Source organism: Mastomys coucha, unplaced genomic scaffold (genome assembly GCF_008632895.1).
Source record: "Mastomys coucha isolate ucsf_1 unplaced genomic scaffold, UCSF_Mcou_1 pScaffold5, whole genome shotgun sequence".
In the NCBI taxonomy this organism is placed as follows: domain Eukaryota; kingdom Metazoa; phylum Chordata; class Mammalia; order Rodentia; family Muridae; genus Mastomys; species Mastomys coucha.
This window is the reverse complement of record NW_022196911.1, coordinates 105,828,544-105,847,313: the sequence shown is the minus strand read 5'-3', so window position 1 is coordinate 105,847,313 and position 18,770 is coordinate 105,828,544. Positions and strand designations below refer to the sequence as shown.

At 48.0% G+C, this 18,770-nt stretch overlaps 2 protein-coding genes across 11 annotated transcripts in view; one reads left to right on the top strand and one right to left on the bottom strand.

The window, feature by feature from the left end:
- Window positions 1–14,442, top strand: part of Wipi1 (WD repeat domain, phosphoinositide interacting 1) — a 39,636-nt gene extending 25,194 nt beyond the window's left edge. Inside the window, exons 5-13 of one of the 2 annotated variants that reach the window (XM_031354551.1) lie at window positions 2,815–2,912; window positions 3,922–4,014; window positions 4,726–4,796; window positions 5,439–5,546; window positions 8,077–8,241; window positions 9,221–9,328; window positions 9,876–9,994; window positions 10,407–10,507; window positions 11,737–14,442. In XM_031354551.1, coding sequence (XP_031210411.1) covers window positions 2,815–2,912; window positions 3,922–4,014; window positions 4,726–4,796; window positions 5,439–5,546; window positions 8,077–8,241; window positions 9,221–9,328; window positions 9,876–9,994; window positions 10,407–10,507; window positions 11,737–11,775 — 902 coding nt within the window. In that variant the 3' untranslated portion in view covers window positions 11,776–14,442. The remainder of the gene's footprint in view (window positions 1–2,814; window positions 2,913–3,921; window positions 4,015–4,725; window positions 4,797–5,438; window positions 5,547–8,076; window positions 8,242–9,220; window positions 9,329–9,875; window positions 9,995–10,406; window positions 10,508–11,736) is intronic. The other variant, XM_031354550.1, reaches the window with a different exon arrangement.
- The window catches only part of Arsg (arylsulfatase G), a 145,477-nt gene continuing 130,943 nt past the window's right edge, over window positions 4,237–18,770 (bottom strand). For 4 of the 9 annotated variants that reach the window (XM_031354541.1, XM_031354543.1, XM_031354542.1 and 1 more), the window contains one exon: window positions 15,355–15,629. In XM_031354541.1, coding sequence (XP_031210401.1) covers window positions 15,355–15,629 — 275 coding nt within the window. Of the gene's footprint in view, window positions 6,318–7,187; window positions 7,275–14,451; window positions 15,630–18,770 lie in introns of those variants that run through there. The other 5 variants (XM_031354547.1, XM_031354540.1, XM_031354548.1 and 2 more) reach the window with 4 other exon arrangements.

Genomic DNA, 18,770 nt, shown 5'->3' with positions numbered 1-18,770 from the left:
ACTGAGCCGGCTCTCTGCTCCCTCGCTGCCCTAACCACTGAGCCGGCTCTCTGGTCCCTAGCTGCCCTTTTACATTGGAGTTATTCCTAGTAATTATGAAGTGACTACTCATTTCGGTGTGTGTGTTTGTGTAAAAAGCTAGGTGTTTGTTTGTTTATTTGACATGGATCTTAGGCTCTGAATCCAGGTCCTCTTGCTTATAAAGGAAGCATTCTGCCCTTCAGCCCTTCTGCCCTTCTGCCCTTCCATCTTTCTGCCCTTCCGTCCTTCTGTCCTTCTGTCCTTCTGCCCTTCTCCTTTCACGATGCTTTTAAGGCTTGTTTTGGTTTTGTTTGTTTTTGTTTTGTTTTTCAAGCCTGTGTACTCACAAACCCTCCCTGTAAGATCACAAGCCTTCAGTTCGATTGGGTCATCAAGTTCCTCCGCATTCTGCATCTCAAATTCTCCTCCACTACTGTGTCAAACAGCAATCTCGGTCCCTCTTCCGTGTCTCAGGGCCAGAGTGCCTCTGTCCCCACCCCCAAGCCCTACCCCCAGCTACCCTTGAAATTACATCTGGAGCCCTCACAGAGTGGGGAGCAGAGGCTCACAGAGCAAGCAGGGAAGGTGGCCTCTCATGGTGCCAAAGGCCCCAAGTGACTTTGACCAGGTAGGGGCTTGCAGTTGTGCCAGCACCTGCAGTTAAGGGCACTCAGCCAGCCTCCTCGTGGAGTTCTGTGCAGCAAGAGATAAGCACAGGGAGAGGCTTGGCTTATGCTCAGTGAGGCCAGAGCAGGAAGCAGGACCTAGTTTCAAGTTATAATTGCTTTTGTACACCTTCTCTGGTCTCCTCCCCTACAGGATAAGAAAGGAGCCTTTTAGCCTGGGTCTAGAATTCTACAAATGCTTTTTATAAGAACCCACTGAACACACCAATTTACAACAAAGCTAGCTAGCATTATTGGTTTTATTATTATGTAAGAAGATGTCTCTCATATAAATCTTCTTGAAGATCACTTTCCAGTTAAGCTTTGCTCTGAAGTTCCTACCATGTATGACTATCATTAATCTTAGTCATTGGTATGAGAAACCTCCCCTCAGTACTGCAAGGACAAACTGCCCCCCCCCCCATTATCCTTATAGTAAAAATGGCTCGTGTCACTTCCAGAGTTTGCTTGGCTTCTTATACTTCCAAAAGATATTGAAGCATCTTACATTCAACGTATTCCATTGCAAAGTTTCTCTCAAAGGCCAGGCTTGCTGCCGCAACCAAAATGCAGACCTCCGGTGACTTCGACTCAGGGGAGGCTCTGCCCTCCCTTGTCAGAGCAGATGATGTGATAGAAACGAGGCCACTTGCCTTTCCGGTAGTTCAACGTGACGTTCCTAGCTAACTGTATTTAATCAAACTCAAAACCTGCTAAAGCGTGCTGAGCTTTCCCACTGGGAAGTCCTGTTCCAGTTATGAGTAAACTCTCACAGGGTTCTAGAGGGTGATGGGATTGGAAGGGTGTAGCCTCTGATTCAGTGCCTTGGGCTGAAAAAACGTGAAAGAGAATATTCTTTGTATTCCGAGGTCTGATTGCTTAGCAGTGGAGAGTCACTGCCAATGTTAAGTCGAGAGGTCTCCTGCAGATCTTCTTGATTCAAATCCTTTGTTCAGAACGGGGTCTCTTAAACTTTTCCCACTAACATCCCCTTCTCAGTGCAAGAATTTTTGTTTTAACGGCTCCGAGCATATATGCAGATAAAATAGGCATACAGATAAAACACTGGCCGATGATAGGTCATAAATTTGTTTTAAAATAATTCTCGGGTGTAATCTCGCCATTTATTGAAGATAGTAAAGTTTCTACACAAATGACACAGAAGGGCTTGTTTCTTTTCACATGAGCAATCAAATCTCAGCTGAACGTAGGATGCTATAGGGCTCAGATCAATATTTTTATTTTATAGTTGGTAGTTCCAAAAGCATCACTTCACAAACTAAGAAGGATGCTTAGGAGCATTTTGTGAGTTGTGTTCAGATCCCAAGCCAAGGTTCATTTAACTTTCTGTTTTGTTTTGTTTTTATTTTCAAGACAGGGTTTCCCAGTATAGCCCTGGCTGTCCTGAAACTCACTGTGTAGACCAGGCTAGCCTCAAGCTCAGAGATCCACCTGTCTGCCTTCCAAGGGCTGGGATTAAAGGTGTACGGCACCCCTGCCTTGGTTCATTTAACCATTTTAAAATGAAATTCAAATCAACAATTCAGAGAACAGTTTCAAAAATCAGCAGTTCCAACACAAGACAATACCAATTTGATAGTAATATTCCAAGCAGTGTGGGAAACATTGGACGTCTCTGCTTCCTATGAACTGTTCCCTTTTCTGTAAGAGCAGGGGAGTTTGTGTACAGAAAACCCCGCAGCTCTCAGCATATGGTAACCACGAATCTGAGCCAAGGTGTTCGGAAGACTGTGTGTGTGTTGGTGTTGTGTAGCACACAGTATGGTGTGTGCGTGTTGTGTGTTCAGAACCAAGGTTGCAGTGAAGAGATGGAAACCTGGCCAGTACTGCAGAAACACCACAGATCCTGTGTGTACCTCACCTCAAACTCATCTTTGCTTGCTGTGCATTCAGAAACGTTTCATGGTTGCCAACTTTTTGTGACCGTCCCTAGTCAGTTACTCAGTGTGTGGGGTGACAATAAGAAAGCCAAGGATTAGAACAAGCTACAGAAATACTGGAGCATGTTCCTCCTCTCACCAGCAGATGGCACTCGAGACACATGGTTTTCAGGTGCCCTTTCCAACCTCGGCGCTCCTTTGGCCTCATGCTGTGTGTTCTTTGCCAGGTCTCTGTGCCCTCTCTATCAACCATTCCAACTCTTACCTGGCCTATCCTGGAAGCCAGAGTACAGGCGAGATTGTTCTCTACGATGGAAACTCCCTGGTAAGTTCACCAGCAGTCCTGGCCAGCTGGTGAATAGACTCTATAAGGAGGCCCTATTGCCATGGGGTGAGCAGTATGGGGGAGCTTTCTGGCCACAGCGGTTGGGTGAAGGAAAAGAAAGGGCATCTTTGTTGAAGCTCACAGTCAGTATTAGTCAACGTCACTGTGAGGCAGGTGCTAGAACGAGGCAGAACACCTGCCCACAGTGGAATCAGCGAGACAGCCCACGGTCCATCTGCATATGCTACCCTCCGCTCCCCGAGGTTTCATAGAGCAGGGTAGGATCACTCTGGTAATCCCCTAAAAAAGCAAGCAGAAAGATCCTGTAAAAGCCTGGCTTTGTGTCAGGCACACAGCTGGTCATCCACCTTCCCAAATGCAGGGAGGGAGAGCAATAGACATAAGATTACACGCACATGTGTGTGTACGTACACACACAGCTCAGAGACTGTCACAGAAGGAGGGACGGGAAGGACTGAAGACCCAGGAGAAAGGGTGGATTGCTATAGAACGCTGCCTTCTGGACATGATGTGGATCATCAGTAAGCCTGACACCCGCCATGGAAGGGGCCGGGACGAGGGGCTTATGAGAACCAGCTCCATAGAGGCTATTAATTGGCTGTGGTGGGGATAGGGTGCTAAGTTGCTCACAACCCTGTAAGAAGCCCTAAATAAACTCATTGGTTCACCAAAATAAAGGGGGGGGGACCCTACTAGCAGAGCTCCATAGGAAAAGGTTCTCTTTGTCCACACGTGGCCCAGTGGTGAGCAGGGAGACAAGGCAGAGAGCAAGGAGAGGGGTGGAAATTCATCTTCTCTGGGAGGCAGAGGCAGGCAGATTTCTGAGTTCGAGGCCAGCCTGGTCTACAGAGTGAGTTCTAGGATAGCCAGGGCTATACAGAGAAACCCTGTCTCGAAAAAACAAAAAAAAAAAAAAAAGAAAAGAAAGAAAGAAATTCATCTTCCCCTTTCACCAATATTGATCTCCACTTCTCCCCAACACCAACAGAAAACAGTGTGCACCATTGCTGCCCACGAGGGAACACTGGCTGCCATCACCTTCAACTCCTCGGGCTCCAAGCTAGCAAGTGCGTCTGAAAAAGTAAGTGTATTCTGCCTTCATGGCCTGCCTGGGGCTTGCAGGATCCCTGCTGAGGTGTCCACACTGCTGCTCAAACAATCATAGCAACGTGAAGACTGATGGGTCTCTAGATCTGCTCAGAAGTGGTTTCAGGGTGAGACTGTCTGGACCCTGCTTGTGATGGTCCGTCAGTGGGTGTGTCCATATCAAAGGCTGACAGTAACGCAGAAAGAAGCAAGACACTTGGCATAAAAACTTGTGGCTTTATTGAGAGACCCATGTGCCTGTTGTCCCCAGATAAGGATACAGGTCCCCGTTGTCCACAGATGTGGAGAGATTGGACTCTGTTGACCAGAATAAACAAAGGTGATCCAGTTACATTTCAAATGCCATATAAACCAGATACATTTTTATTTTAATAAGCAGAGATAGAATAGTCTATGAAACCAGAACGGTTTGTGATCACACACACACACACACACACACACACACACGCACACACTGAGAGAGCCTTGAACAAGGCTGGGGAGGGAATTTAACAGAGAGTACACAGAGTTCCAAGAATTCACGCTTGGCACATATACAAATAAAAATGCCCCTGCACCCGATGCTCTGTGCTTCCTCCTCAGAGACAGATGTTCAAAGTGAGTAGAGCAGACTGTCCTGGGAAGGGACCTCGTCTCTCTGTGACGCACTTGTGCTTAGGAAAAGGCCACCTGCTTTCTCTTCCAGGGCACTGTCATCCGAGTGTTCTCTGTTCCTGAGGGGCAGAAGCTCTATGAGTTTCGTCGAGGAATGAAAAGGTCTGTGTCCAGTGTCCGGCCCATTATAAAAACTCCCTGGCAGCTGGCTGAGGAGAGGGCAGGGGCAGGCCCTACAGCCTGCTCCTAGAGGTTAAATGCTTTCCAAGTGTTTGACTCAGGGCCCCACCAGTGGAGGCAGGGAAGGGGGGCGGGTTGTAAAAACAAGGCAAAGAAGAGGGCTTAATGCTGAGACTTGAGACCAAAAGTCGGAGTCTTTTGATATAGCCATGGGAGGGAGTTCCGCACGGGAGAAAGCAGAGAGACAGTGAATCACACCCTGGAAACAATTTCCAATCCCTCCACAAAAGGAAATAAAGGGCAACATCAAATGTCAGTGATTGGGACCTTTTTTGGCTGAGGGTTTTGCAGCTGGGGTCTGTTCAGAGCAGCTTAGAGAGGTCTATGTGCTACGGAAGCAGGGCCCCCATCTACTGGCTAGGAGGAAGGGCCAGGCCTTGTGGGTTCATACCTGAGACGGGGGGTCTCCCTGAATCTCTCCCGTGTGGCTTTTTAAACATGAACAGCACACAGTTGGGGGTTGGGGGGAATAGCTTGGCCCTTCAAGACACATTTTCCTCTCAGAACTGTAAGGTGATGCCCCGCCCTGTTCTGGCTTATTGGCCCGTGTGTTGCTGTCTCTAGGTATGTGACAATCAGCTCTCTGGTGTTCAGTATGGACTCTCAGTTCCTTTGTGCCTCCAGCAACACGGAGACCGTGCACATCTTCAAGTTGGAACACCTGACCGACAGGCAAGTGCGGGGCCAGGCAGGCTTCCTACCAGACTGAAGGAGTAGGTCCCGGTTATTCTGCATGGGTTGGAGCTTCACTTTTAAACTGGGCCCAGCTGCTGTGCTGTTGACAGTGTAGTAGAGTGTGTGCTGGCAGAATATTTTGGGGTGTTTTGCACCAAAGCCCAAAATCTAGGTCTGTGATCCTGAGATTTACACCTCAGCTCAGCCGCCTTTGAGCTGTGAGCGGATGGGAAGCTCGTTCAGTCTCCCCACGTCTCACTCTCTCTGCCTGTTAAACAAGCACATAATTGCGTTTTCACCTTGAGCTGCATGCGGGGACTCCGTAAGTTTGTTGTTGACATGAAGCATTTTGTGTCGTGCCTGCGACCAACACACTTCAGCCAATGCAGCTGTGGTAACTAGTGGAATGATAGATATGGTGACAGCTTTAGCGTCCATGTTGCTTGGCATGTTCCCTCTGTGGGGAATCCTGACATTCCTTGTATTGGTGACTTTCTCGTCCCTGTGACCATGCTGCCTTCCTGGAAAAATGTGGGAGAGGAAAGGTTGGCTTTTTTAACTCACCGTTTCAGGGGACTTCCAACCCAGCGTGATAGGGACAGGAACGGTGCGGCAGGGTTTAGGAGGGCAGGGGCCCAGGGGCTGTGGTTCTTCCCATCTTGGCAGACCAGGGAGTAGGCTGGAACAGAGGACTCATGACCTTCGGAGATCCACTCCCTCATGACCTTCTTCCCATAGCCCAGTCCTGGCCTCCCAGACGCTTTGCCACTGTCAAAACAGTACCACAAACTTCAAAACGTGAGCCAAAGAGGACTTTTTTATTTTAAGTGAAACCTAAGCTTTTTATTCTGCACACTTTCCTCAGACTTTGTCTGCTTTCTAGACACTGCCTAACAGTCTCCCAATCTTCAATGGCTGTGGCGACAGCCCGGGCCCTAGAGGGCAGCCCATCTATGACAACCTTTCAGTATCAAGGGGCCAGAGCTGAGCAGTGCGCCCATCCCCCCATCCGTCATCAGTACTCCCCCTCATCCATCATCAGTACTCCTAAGCCCTTACCCCACTCCAACCCCCACTTCATCCCCCACCCCCACAGTCATCAGTGTTTAGGATTAGAGACTAACTGCCCTCTCCCAGCCCTGCTGGGTGTGAGTGGCCAGCATGGCCATGGGCAGAACCTTGAGTTCTCAGCGTGTCTGAGAAGCATCAGTGTGTCTTGGGCAAATATGGCTTCCATTTTTATCTTAGTCCTGCCTCCTGGGAGAGAATTTTTCAGTGCTGAGGGAACTCCACACAGTACCAGCCCATATGCATCTTCTTGCTGGAAATGCTCCTTTGAACATGACAGCCCCTTTCCAAACTCCTTCACTCTCTTTTCCCTTGATAATAAAATCTAAGCTTCTCCCTTACCTGCAGGATCCAGGAGCCACCTCCCCATGCCCCATATTTCTCCACCTTAGAGACACCAACCCCCAGCCCCTTCACCTCAGAGACACCATTTATCATATAAACACACACCAGTCATTTGCTGGGCTGCCTGTTTTGGTTCCCCTGAGGAAGCCTGCCAGGGGCTTTACTGATTGTTCCCACATTCCAAATGGCAAAACAGAAAGCTGGATGTTCAGGACCTTCACCCACCTCTCTCTGCACTGTGGACCCATCTGGACCATGTACATTAGCTTCTCGTGTTGCTCGGCTTTTTATACATCTGTGCTGAGTCCCAATCTTAAATATAAAGTCTTTGTGTTATTCCTCTTGATAATCCCAACTCTGGAGCACAAGGCTCCAGGACCATCAGTACAGCTGTGTCTAGACGCGTCCCTTTCAAACAAGAACATCAAGTCCCAGACAGGTTAGTTTGAAGGTCTCATATCCTGCATATCAGGATCAGGTCCCACAAATGAGTATCGTAGCAGGTGCTCCCAAACGTACCTGGTGGTGCCAGTCCCCAGTGTGCTGGCCATGGTATGGGACACCAAGACAGCCGTGTCACTCACTGTTCATGGACCTCTTTGTCTGACAAAGGCCCTGAGATGAAGTTCAGTGTATGCAGGGAACCTCCTAGATTCACATGGAGCCCCTGGAATATTTTCAGTGTGGGTACCAGAGAGCTCTGGAGCCAAGTGTCTTGCCTCCAGGCCTGCTTCCTACTGAGTCTGGCTCAGGAAGCCTTCAAAGGGATCTGTCTGTTCTCCCCTGAGGTGATCTTTCAGGGTCCAGATATCTTTTCCATCTGAATCTCCTTCCTTGCCTTCTTCTGGAAGTCCAGAAATCATCAGTAGTCCTCTTTTAATGTAAGAAAGCAGCAGCCCGGGGAAGCTCTTAATGGGGTTACCATGGTTCTTCTAAAGGACATGCAGGCCCTGATGCCCTTTAGTGATTGCTGGGATAATATGTCTCTGTGGCCAGAACACTGGGCTCAGGCACAGCCTCTGCCTGAAGGTGAGTGCTGTACTGTGGCAATCACTGGCAAGGTGCCTGTGCCCACAACCCAGGCCCACCTTTGCCTCTGCATTGCCTCCCCTAGCCGCCCAGAAGAGCCTTCCACCTGGAGCGGCTACATGGGAAAGATGTTCATGGCAGCTACCAACTACCTCCCCGCCCAGGTGTCGGACATGATGAACCAGGACAGGGCTTTCGCCACAGGACGCCTGAACTTCTCTGGGCAGAAGAACATTTGCACCCTGTCCACGTATGTACAGTGCCACCAAACCCATAGGTGTATGTTCCCAGGACACATGTATGAAATGTACGAAAAAAAATGTATGAAATGTATGAAAAAAATGTATGAAAAATGTATGAAAAAAAAAAGATGGGGTTAGGAAGATGGCTCAGTGATTAGAGTCCTTCCTGCTCATGCAGAGAACCAGAACTCAGCACACATGGCTGGCGGCTCACTGCTCTGCCTATAACTCCAGTTCTAGACGGGTCAGGGGTGCGTGTGATGCCCTTTTCTGGCCTCTGCATGCATGTGGTACACATAGAGACAGCCAGGCAGGCACACACACACACACACACACACTCACGCTGGGCAGGGTGCCGCTTACCTGTAATCTCAGCCCTCAGGAGACCTAGCCAGGGATTTGAAAGTTCAGTGCCTGGCCAGAATATGCATCAAGACTCTATCTCAAAAGACCATAAAAAGAATGCGTTTAGGGACCAGGAAGATGTCTCAGACAGTAAAACGCTTGTCACAGAAGCAGAAAGAGTCTGGGGCTCAAAAGAAACGCAGGCAGAACCTGAGAAATGCATGTCCTTCCGCACGCGGGCCCACCTGCATGCATGTGAACTCACACATTTATAAGCCTAGCCAGCAAAGATGTTGAGCCAGCTCTGTTCTCTTCCTCTTTGTCACCGTTGACGGCAGAGACACATGTAATATGGAGACCACATCCCATCTAGGGACAGCAGTAAGCCGGCAGTAGCCTTGCACAGGTGCTGGTGTCTACTTACATTACTCTTGTCCCGTCCCATACAAAACCCAAAAGTACTCCTGAAAGTAGATGATCAGGTCCAGATGTAAAGGCATGGCCAGAAGTCCCAACTCTGGACCGCTGGGCACTGTGATAAACTCTGGTTTATCCAAGGCAGAAGTGCTGAAGACAGTTAGGAGGGAATGAAGCTTGGCCAGCTGACTTCAGATCTGTAGCAATCCGTCACTTCTCTCTCAGGATCCAGAAACTACCGCGGCTGCTAGTGGCCTCCTCTGACGGACACCTTTACATCTACAACTTGGACCCTCAGGATGGAGGAGAATGCGTCTTAATCAAAACCCACAGGTGAAGATTCTGATTATCTAACCACTGTTCAGGGACAGCTGTGCAGTGCTGCCTCTGCTGGGGACAGCGACCTGCTCCAATGTTCTCGCTGCTGTCTCCACCTCCTCTCAGGCTTTTTGCTTCAGGTCAGACTCGCTGTCAGGTACCCTTAGTTCCATGTCTCCTTTGGGACAGCGCCCAGACAGATGACATAATACCCCAAATGGGATGTCTCCCTGCTCAGCCTGCCCCCTAGCACAGTCCTTAAGAACACAGTGGATAGTCAAAAAGTGTTCACAAAATCAGAATTAAAAGCTTCTAAAATTCTGTGATGTAAGCACTTTACCCATGACCGCTTAGCCTTCTTGCCTCAATACACCAGAGGAGCAGAGGGCTGTAAGCAACATTGAAGGTTCCTGGCTGACCCACCTGAGTACATGCTGATCATAGCGTGTCCTGGCAGGTCTGTAATTTACCCTTAAGCAGCAGAGCGCAGACGTCCTTGCCCTTCTCCTGTGAAGGTGCACTGACCTCTTCTATTCTTCCTCTCCCTAATTGCTGCATGTAGCTTGCTTAGCTCAGGAACAACAGAAGAGAACAAAGAAAATGACCTCAGACCTTCCTTACCTCCATCTTACGCTGCAACTGTAGCAAGGCCCAGCACATCCGCAGCCTCCACAGTGCCAGGTAAGCCCTGCTAACAGCTTTTAGCCCACAGGTCCCCAATACTGGGGGATATAGCCCAAAAGGTTGACTGCCTGCCTGCCTGCCTGCCTGCCTTTTGACAGGATCTCACTATGTAGACCAGGCTGGCCTCAAACTCACAAAGATCCACCTGCCTCTCTTCCCTGTGCTGGGACTAAAGGCACAAAATAAACGAGTAGCCAACGACCCTTTACTTATTGAAGCATTCCAAAGAGCTGGAGTTTCCAACAGGCGGTGGCTGAGACCTGTGTGGCTCAGGGGCTGGATTGAGAGGATTTAGACTCACTTCTATTTGGGAGGCAAAGGTGCAGCCATCCTCCCGTGTTCTCAGGTCCTGTCCCTCCAGCACCTGCCATGGGGTGCCTCCTGATTCATTTCTCACTCCTGCCTCCAGGGTACTCTGAGGATGGAGGGGCGCTCCGAGGAGAAGTTATTCCGGAACACGAGTTTGCAACGGGACCAGTGTGTCTTGACGACGAGAATGAGTTTCCCCCTGTGAGCATTCGGAACCCTTAAGAGTTACTCCATCTGTATGCCTGGAAGGAAGCCTTGCCTCCCACAAGAGGCCAAGTCACTGCCCTGCTCTAACTCCTAACCGCTAATGCTCTTTACAACCAGAGCCCTGGGGCACCCACTTTGCAATTTGAGATCCTGCAGGCTAGCCTATTGGTGTGGTGCCTGAGATCTGACAGCATAACCAAATACTAACCTGGGGGTGTGGATGGATGGCTCAGAGACCTAGACTCCTTGCCTCTGCATCTATACATACACTACCTTAGCTCCTTGTGAGGTTGGAGTCTCTGCCTGCGTCTGGTTTCCCGGCGCACCTAAGATTGCTTTTGTAGACTGCTGCCTGTTACTTGTTTTTTTTTTTGTTTGTTTTTTTTTTTGAGGGTGCAGATGCAAAACTTTATTTCACATTTAATATTTTTAGAAAACCTACAGGGTTTTTATATTATCATCATTAAAATATGTCTCCAGGAACAGGGCACATTAAAACACTGAGTGTAATGCAACGGAAGGATATATCAGAGACTTAACAATGTGAAGAATAGAATGTTTGCACTTATTTTTAAATTGAAAGCCCTCCTGGTGTTCTATGAGTTAATGGGGCTAGGTCTTGTCTGGGACTCTGAGCTGGCTGCCAGAATGGACACGCACCCTGTCTAGGGCTCTGGCTTGAGCCTCCCCAGTAGCTATAGGCGCCCACCAGGAAACCAGAAAGCCCAGGTAGGTGGCAGGAGCTCACCCGGAGATCTTCAGCAAGGCATCCTATTTCAGCTTGCTGGCCATGAGAAAGATAGAGATGCCAGGGGTGCTGAGCACTGGGCTTGACTTCTGTTGACAGCTGGAGGAAAGAGTCCCTCCCCCAGCACTGGGGACTGTCAGGGCCTCCTAAGCTCCCATCCACATCTGCAGTGTAGCAGCAGTATGTGCTCCTCTTGTGCATTTCCATTAGGAAACATCCCAGTGGTAAGGGATGTGGCTCAGTTGGTAGAATGTTTGCCTCGCACACATGAAGAAGCCCTAGGTTTGGTTCCCAGCAGCACTTACAACTGAGCATAGTAGTATATAACTGTAATTCTAGTACTTGGAAGCAAGAGTATCAGATGTTCAGGGTCATCTTAGCTACTTAGTGAGTTCAAGGCCAGCCTGAGCTATGAGGCCTTGTCTTAAAAAAAAAAAAAAAGAAATCCCAGATAGTCAACTTGAGATCATTTCAGATGGATACAATGAATGCCAGGTCAGGACCTGCGGAATAGACAGGAGTGGCCCTGTGGCCTCTGAGGTGGGTGACGCTCCTTTTCATGTGACTTTCAGACTGGCTTCGTAGATTTCAGTTTGAAATGAACAGTTTTAGACTTTTCTAGGCAAGTTGCCAAATACATAGCAAGCAAGTGACAGTTATGTATTAATGGTGCAAAGAAGTAGTTCTTTAAAAAAAAAAAAACTAATTATACATTTGAAGACAGCCGTTGGCCCACTGCCTAACAGTTGCCTTTGGGCTCCGCGATGCCTCCCTAGAACTAGAGGGAGTTTTTCTGTCTTCTGAAAGTTGTTTACCTAACTATGTAACTGGTATTACATCTTTTAGGGGCCTGAGGACTCTCCGTCAGACTGTGGGTACAAACATGACCACAGCGTCCTGTTCTGGGATGGTCAGATGTTCACTCAGTTCTGTTTTAGCAATTTTGGTAAAAGCCTGAGGCTGCTGTAGAAGATTGATGCCTCACAAGTTGAGTTAGGGTCTTCAGTGTAGACAGGACAGACCTTGCAGCCTCCTTACTTACAGAATTAGAGGAATCTGAACATGGGCAAGTAGGAGGGGTCTCTAACCCTCTGCTAGAGAAAACTCGTCTAAAATAGTAACCCCAAATGAGCCATTTTCCTCGAGGGGAGGAGACTCAGAGAGGCGTAGTTTAAGAACTAGTGTTGACGGGTACGGATTAATGATGGTGTGTTTGCCTAGCCTGTAAGAGGCTCTGAGTTCCATGCACACACACACATCCAAAAATACTAACATTTAAATGTGCCTTGAGGCATCATGCTCACCTAGACACTGATAGAAAGCCGGGTACGAACCAGCTGTCCTGTCCCTTTCTTTAGGAGCAAATTTGTGAAGCTGACTTAAGCTGCATTTAGAATTCTTGTCTAGGCTAGGGAAGTGACTAGCTCAGGAGGCAACAGGCACTGGGTTCCAGTCCCAGCTTCAAAAAAAAAAAACAAAAAAACAAAAAATAAAAGTTGTTGATGCACAAGAAATTCTCCCTGCCAGCTAGACAAGTTCCTTGAGTCGTTAAGAGTCCAGCTAGTGTGGGGTAGCCTCTCTGGATGCCACAGGTGCTAGGTGTTATGGTGGCTGCCAGGCCAGGCCTGTCCCACAGCCTGCAGGTAGATGGAGAAGAGGAGCTGATATTCAGAGTGAGGTCCTGGTTCAGCAGCGGACAGGCTTCCCTGTCTCCAGGTACAAGGACCAGAGGTGAGAGTGATGCTGGCTACAGCATCAAATGTGCCATCTCAGCCATGTCTCTGTAGCTTAAGTGTTCAGCTGGGCTTGCTGGGAAAGCCCCTTTTGCCTTTATTCTGCAGTGTACGCCTCTTGCAAATATTTCCCCAGAAACCATATCTTCATTCACCATCCTTTAAAAAGCCTGTAAGACTGCAAAAGGATCTTAAGAGTCTTAGCCTAGCCCAAATCACTCCCCTTTTGGATAGTAATGTCAGGCTCACTGGTAGAGTTGGCCTTTGGGCCTCTGGGCTCTGCCTTAAGCCCAGGAGTCATCACTAGTTTCCTCTATAAAGTAGACTGACACTGCCCTCCTAATACCACTCTCCTTTCTGGGATTGACTTTGCCTCAAGACCAGCAAGAGAAAAGCAAGTTCGGCATCTCTGGTCCCCTGGGCAAAGGTCTGAGGAGGGCCAGCAGCTCCTGCTTCCCTAGCGAGCCAGCCTACAATCTGTGTATTCTGTGACACTAACGTTAGTTAACATTGTGAGCAAGAGAACGGCCGACTCAGACCAAGAACATAACGCTGGCTTTCTGTGTTCTCTTTAGAGTCATTAAGCAGTCAGTGTTTACAAGTAAGATGAGCCTTTTTGAAAACCTGCACATATGCACACAAGCACACGTGCATACACCCAGTTTGTAAACAGTATTGTCGGGATCTGTGCTATAGTTATATACGCCTTCATGGGATGGGTGGATTTCTCCCATGGCCATAAATAAGGGTCAGTCTGTGGTCATACATCAAAGTGCCAAGGGTCTAGACTTCCATGCTGACCCACCCTAGCACAGACCCCTGGGTAGCCCAGCCTGCCTCCTGAAATCTCTCCTGAGACGAGTAAGGCCATATTCTGTTTTGATTTTGGTAGATAATCTTGTGCCGTGGAAGTCAGAAGGGCAAAACGAAGCAGTCCTGACAAGAAGCCTACCTCAGAAGGCAGGACAACCCCTGTCAGGTGGTTTTGGAGAGAACAAGGAAAGTGGAAGAAACGGAATGCAATCAATGCTGTGGGCAGAGAGGGGAGGGAGGCAGGCATCCTGGGCGCCTCACCGCCTGAGCCATAGACCGTGGTTAGCCCCCGACCCAAGCCCCTCAGCCTTGGCTGCCAGTGGGCAAGGAGAAGGCTGGAGTCACACCATGCAATTTAAAAGACCTTTAAGCCACAGTGTAAATGCTAACTAACCATATTGGTATATAACCGGAATTTTATATTAAAAAGGGCATCCTTGTCAAATGTATGCTGTGTAAAAACAAAAAAATGTACTTTATGGGAAACCTCTTAGAATTGTGTTTCATGTATATTACAGACATATATAGAGAGAGACTATTTTAGCCAGGCCAAGTATTTTTGCAGTGATTGGAATAAATCATTTATTACCTTGGAGTCCCATTCGGGACACTAATTAAATAAAATCATGGCAATGCATTTGTGAGTTGTTTATATTTTTATTTCATTTCTTAGAAGTTCTAGGGGCTGGGAAGAAACCCCAAATCTTTTTTTAAAGATTATGTTTTAATATATGAGTGTTTTACCTACATATATGTACACCACATGCGTGCCTAACATTCTCAGAGGCCAGAGAAGAGTACGAGGTCCCCTAGAACTGGAGTTACAGTTTACACTACCATGTAGGTGCTGGGAACTGAACAGGCCGAACTCTTAGCCAACAGACTGCCACTTCAGCCCCAAACTCTTAAATCTTTATAATACCCTCACTTGACATTCACAAGAGGGAAGGATCATGAGTTCTGCTCCAAGGCCTGGGAAGACCTCACTGTGGTATAGCTGTGTGCTTGCTCAAGGCATCTCAAAAGAATCAGGCAACAGTGTAAGGCGCCCAGATCCCTGCCCTTCAGAATCTACATTTCACAAGATCCCCAGAGATTTGTATACACATTAAAGAGGGTCAAGCTCTACGTACCAGCAAGCCAGATGGGTTTGTGCTGAAATGGCCACTGAAACTGGGGACATGCGATAGAAACTAAAAGACCGAGGACCTTCCTCGTGTGAGGGATGCACACACAGCTTCATGTGTTATTTTAACCTTCAGAATCAACTTGCAATTGAGATTTAAGTCATTTGCCCGAGCTTAAAACCTAGGGCCGTGACTCCATAGCTCCCTCGTGCTTAACTGTACCTGTGCCCACCGTATCAGTGCTTCTCAAATCTGCATGCCGAGGAGACAGTTCACACAGAGAGAGGTCACGCTGGGGCTTCCTAACCAGATGCTGCAATGTCCTTTCTAAAACAGACATCCATGACCAAGTTTGGAAGTAAACCCACCTGTCTAAAATTTCCAGATAGTGTTTCTCATGGGGGAAAAAAAAATGACCTGTCAGACCAGTTGGCAGCGGCAGGTCGTTTGATAGGGGTTACAGCAAGGAGTCACTGAAGGATCCTGAGTGTAGTCTGCTTGGGAGCTGTTGTCAGCAGCGATGTCTCGGAGGACATCTGCAAGAGCCCTGGCGACTTGCGGCAGCACCTCCTGGTACTCGGGGCTCCCCTGCTGTAGAGGCACACCTTCAGCAGCGTCGTCTTCTAGGTTGAAAATGAGAGGGGAGACGTGGTGCTGCTCAGGACCCACGCTCCCGTCACAAGCTTTGGCTCCACCTATGGAAAGGATGACCAAAAATGTGAAACCCAACCTTTACCCTGAGCTGCAGAGGACAGACAGGCATCTGTGGTTGATTACATGCGAAAGGAACCAAGCCTAGCAATTCCAATGGCTGCTCTCCCTGACAAATAAATGCCCTTGAGATTGTAGTCTGTCTTTCCAGTGATGGTTGGCCATCCAGGGGGATTTGATCTGGCCCCTTGGACCTGCCTTCAGAACCAGTGAACATCTGTTCAGATACCACGTGTCTCTGGCCTTCGAGAGTAAATCTTGTGTTTGTTGTTTTGTTTTTTTGTTTCTTTTTTGTTTTTTGTTTTTGGTGGTTGTGTGTTTGCTTTGTAGTTGGTACACATAAGAAGGTCAGAAAACAACTTCCTGGAGTCAGTCTTCTACCACTGAGAGTTCAAGTCATCAAACCACTAAGCCATCCTGCTGGCCCCGACGTCTGACATTTCTGAATAACCTATGTCTCCAATGGCAGCTGTTGAACTTGATGGATGTCAAGAAGGTCAACTTCCTTGAAGATGATGCTGTTACAGAGATTAATCATCTGGCTATGATGGCAGTCGGAACGAGAACAGCCAGAAGCACCTGGAGTGTCTCACTTTTAAAGACAGTACGTATTAATTTATTTTCATGTGTACGGATGTTCTGCCCAAGTGTAAACGCCTTATGCATGCAGTGCACACGGAGGCCAGAAGAAGGCGTATAATTCCCTGGAACTGGAGTTACAGATGGTTGTGAGTCGCCATATGGGTGCTGGAAGCCCAACCTGGATGCTCTGGAAGAACAGCAAGGCGCTCTTAACTGATAAGCCATCTCTTCAGCTCCGCACTGTATTTTAATGGTTCTTCCTTTATCTCTGCCAAAAGTAGCTAGGGCATCTAACAAATCTATGTAACTGAGTAGCCGTTTGCTTCTGGGCATCTTAATGAGATAGGAGCATCAACTGCTTGGGAGAAGGAGAGTTCTCTCCCTCAACAGATGGCTGAGAGATCTTTCCAGTGGTCCTTCCTACAGAGAACCCTATATCATGGGCTTATACCTTCATTTGGGTATAGGCTGGTCTCAAGCTCTTCATCCTCTTGCCTCAGCCTCTCAGGTGTGTACTGCCTTGCCCAGTCTGAGGACATTCTAACAACAGACACACCAACTGATTAGAGGGGTCCAGTTGTGGTGTCTTCTCACCACAAGATGACAGCACAGTGCCGCAGCTCAACCCAGCAGACACAAATCTAAAAGGACGAAGTCAGCACTCCTAGGACACAGCTTTGTAGTTCAGTGTGGATGGAAATGAAACTGGAAGAACGAGGCTATCCCCATAGCCCTCTGCAGATCAAAGCCTCCAGCAGGGGTTTCCTCCCCTGGCAGACACTCGGGTTCAGCAGGGATAAGGGATTGCTATCCTTGTGTAGAGTTGACAAAAGTTTGACTCCAGCAGCAGCAAGCAGCACTTGAAGTGACACGAGCTTTGACAGTCAACCAAGAAAAAGTTGGGAGCGACTCTCATAAAAGTTAAGGGATCTCTAGAGTATGGAGACAGAAGCCTTTAATCTCAGCACCTGGGAGCCAGAGGCAGGCAGATCTGTGAGTTCAAGGCCAGCTCGGAGCTACACAGTGAACCTGCCTTTAAATATATATTATCCAAGCTGGGGCATAGTGGAGTATGCCTGGAAGCCAGAAGTAGAGATGGGAAGATGAGGAGTTTAAGGCTAGCCTTGGCTACAAAATGAATTGAGGCTCTCCTGAAGTACATGAGACTCCATCTTAAAAAGACGAGAACATACTGGACAGTGGTGGCGCACACCTTCAATCCCAGGACTTGGGAGGCAGAGGCAGGCGGATTTCTGAGTTTGAGGCCAGCCTGGTCTACAGAGTGAGTTCCAGGACAGCCAAAGTGACACAGAGAAACCCTGTCTCGGAAAAAAAAAAAAAAAAAAAAAAAAAAAAAAAAAAAAAAAAAAAAAAAAAAGATAAGAACATGAGGCACATAAGGGATGTGGCTCAGTACATAGAAATATTTGCACATGGGCCATGAGAAACAGTCAAAACCCACACAACTAACAGTACAAAGTTGTCCACTGGCTTCTACATGTATACCACGATACACACATACCTGCAAATATACATCACATGCAATCATGCAAATAAATATACATCATACACAGTGATAATAAGTTTCACTTAAGGAAACAGAACAGTAGTGTCCTTTGAACTACCATCCTCTAGCTAGCAAAATGAAGTCTAGGAAACCTAGTGCAGCAAATCAATAAAAAGCACTGCAGTGGAATAATCAAGATAGGCAAAGACTGGAAGGGACTTGACCCTGCAAAGAAAGCCATACTGCATTGGACCTGGTCTGAGGTTTCCTGGCCCTTGGAGATGCTGCCACCAGCAGTGTGGAACAAGCAGAATTCCTGAGGAAATCTGAGGTGGCTTAAGGTGTCAGAGTTTAAGGTCACCGTGAATGATGAAAACTGACAGGTGAAGCTCTACAAGGAAGACTGCCACAGAGTACGAGCCTCGAAACCGTCCTATGAACTCCTGCGAATCCTTGGCTGACCCTTAAAAGAGTGCCCAGAGAGAGCCCAGCTGCAAGACCAAAATAGGCACTTCACTTCGGTGGCAGCCTGCCACACAGAAAATGTTTGGAGTGTGAGTACTCTTAGATGAGAGAACTGAGCCAGGCACAGTGGTACAAGCCTGTAATCCAGAACCCAAGATACAGAGACAGGAGGACTGAGAGTTCCAAGGCTGCCTGGCCTTGTAGTTCAAGACTAACAAAGTGAGACTCTCTTTCAAGAGAGAGAGAAAAAATTAGATATGAAACAGCAAAACAAAACCAAAATTCCCCTCTTGTTCACTACTGACACCTCCCCTGCCAACCCCCAAAGTTCAGGTGAGAAACAGAAATCAAAGCCTAGGGGTTAAGGACTTTTCCAAAATAAAAGACAAATCTGACAGGACATAGAATAAACCCTTCTTCCCAAGTTCAAGAGAACGAACTGTAACCGGCTCCCATGAAGCTCAGACGTCACTCCCCAGGATGTCACCAGCAAGGCCCAGTGCATGGTTTTTAAACCACTATCCAGGAGGCTTTCAGCTGTCACAATGACCCAAAAGCAGTGTGGAAGCCA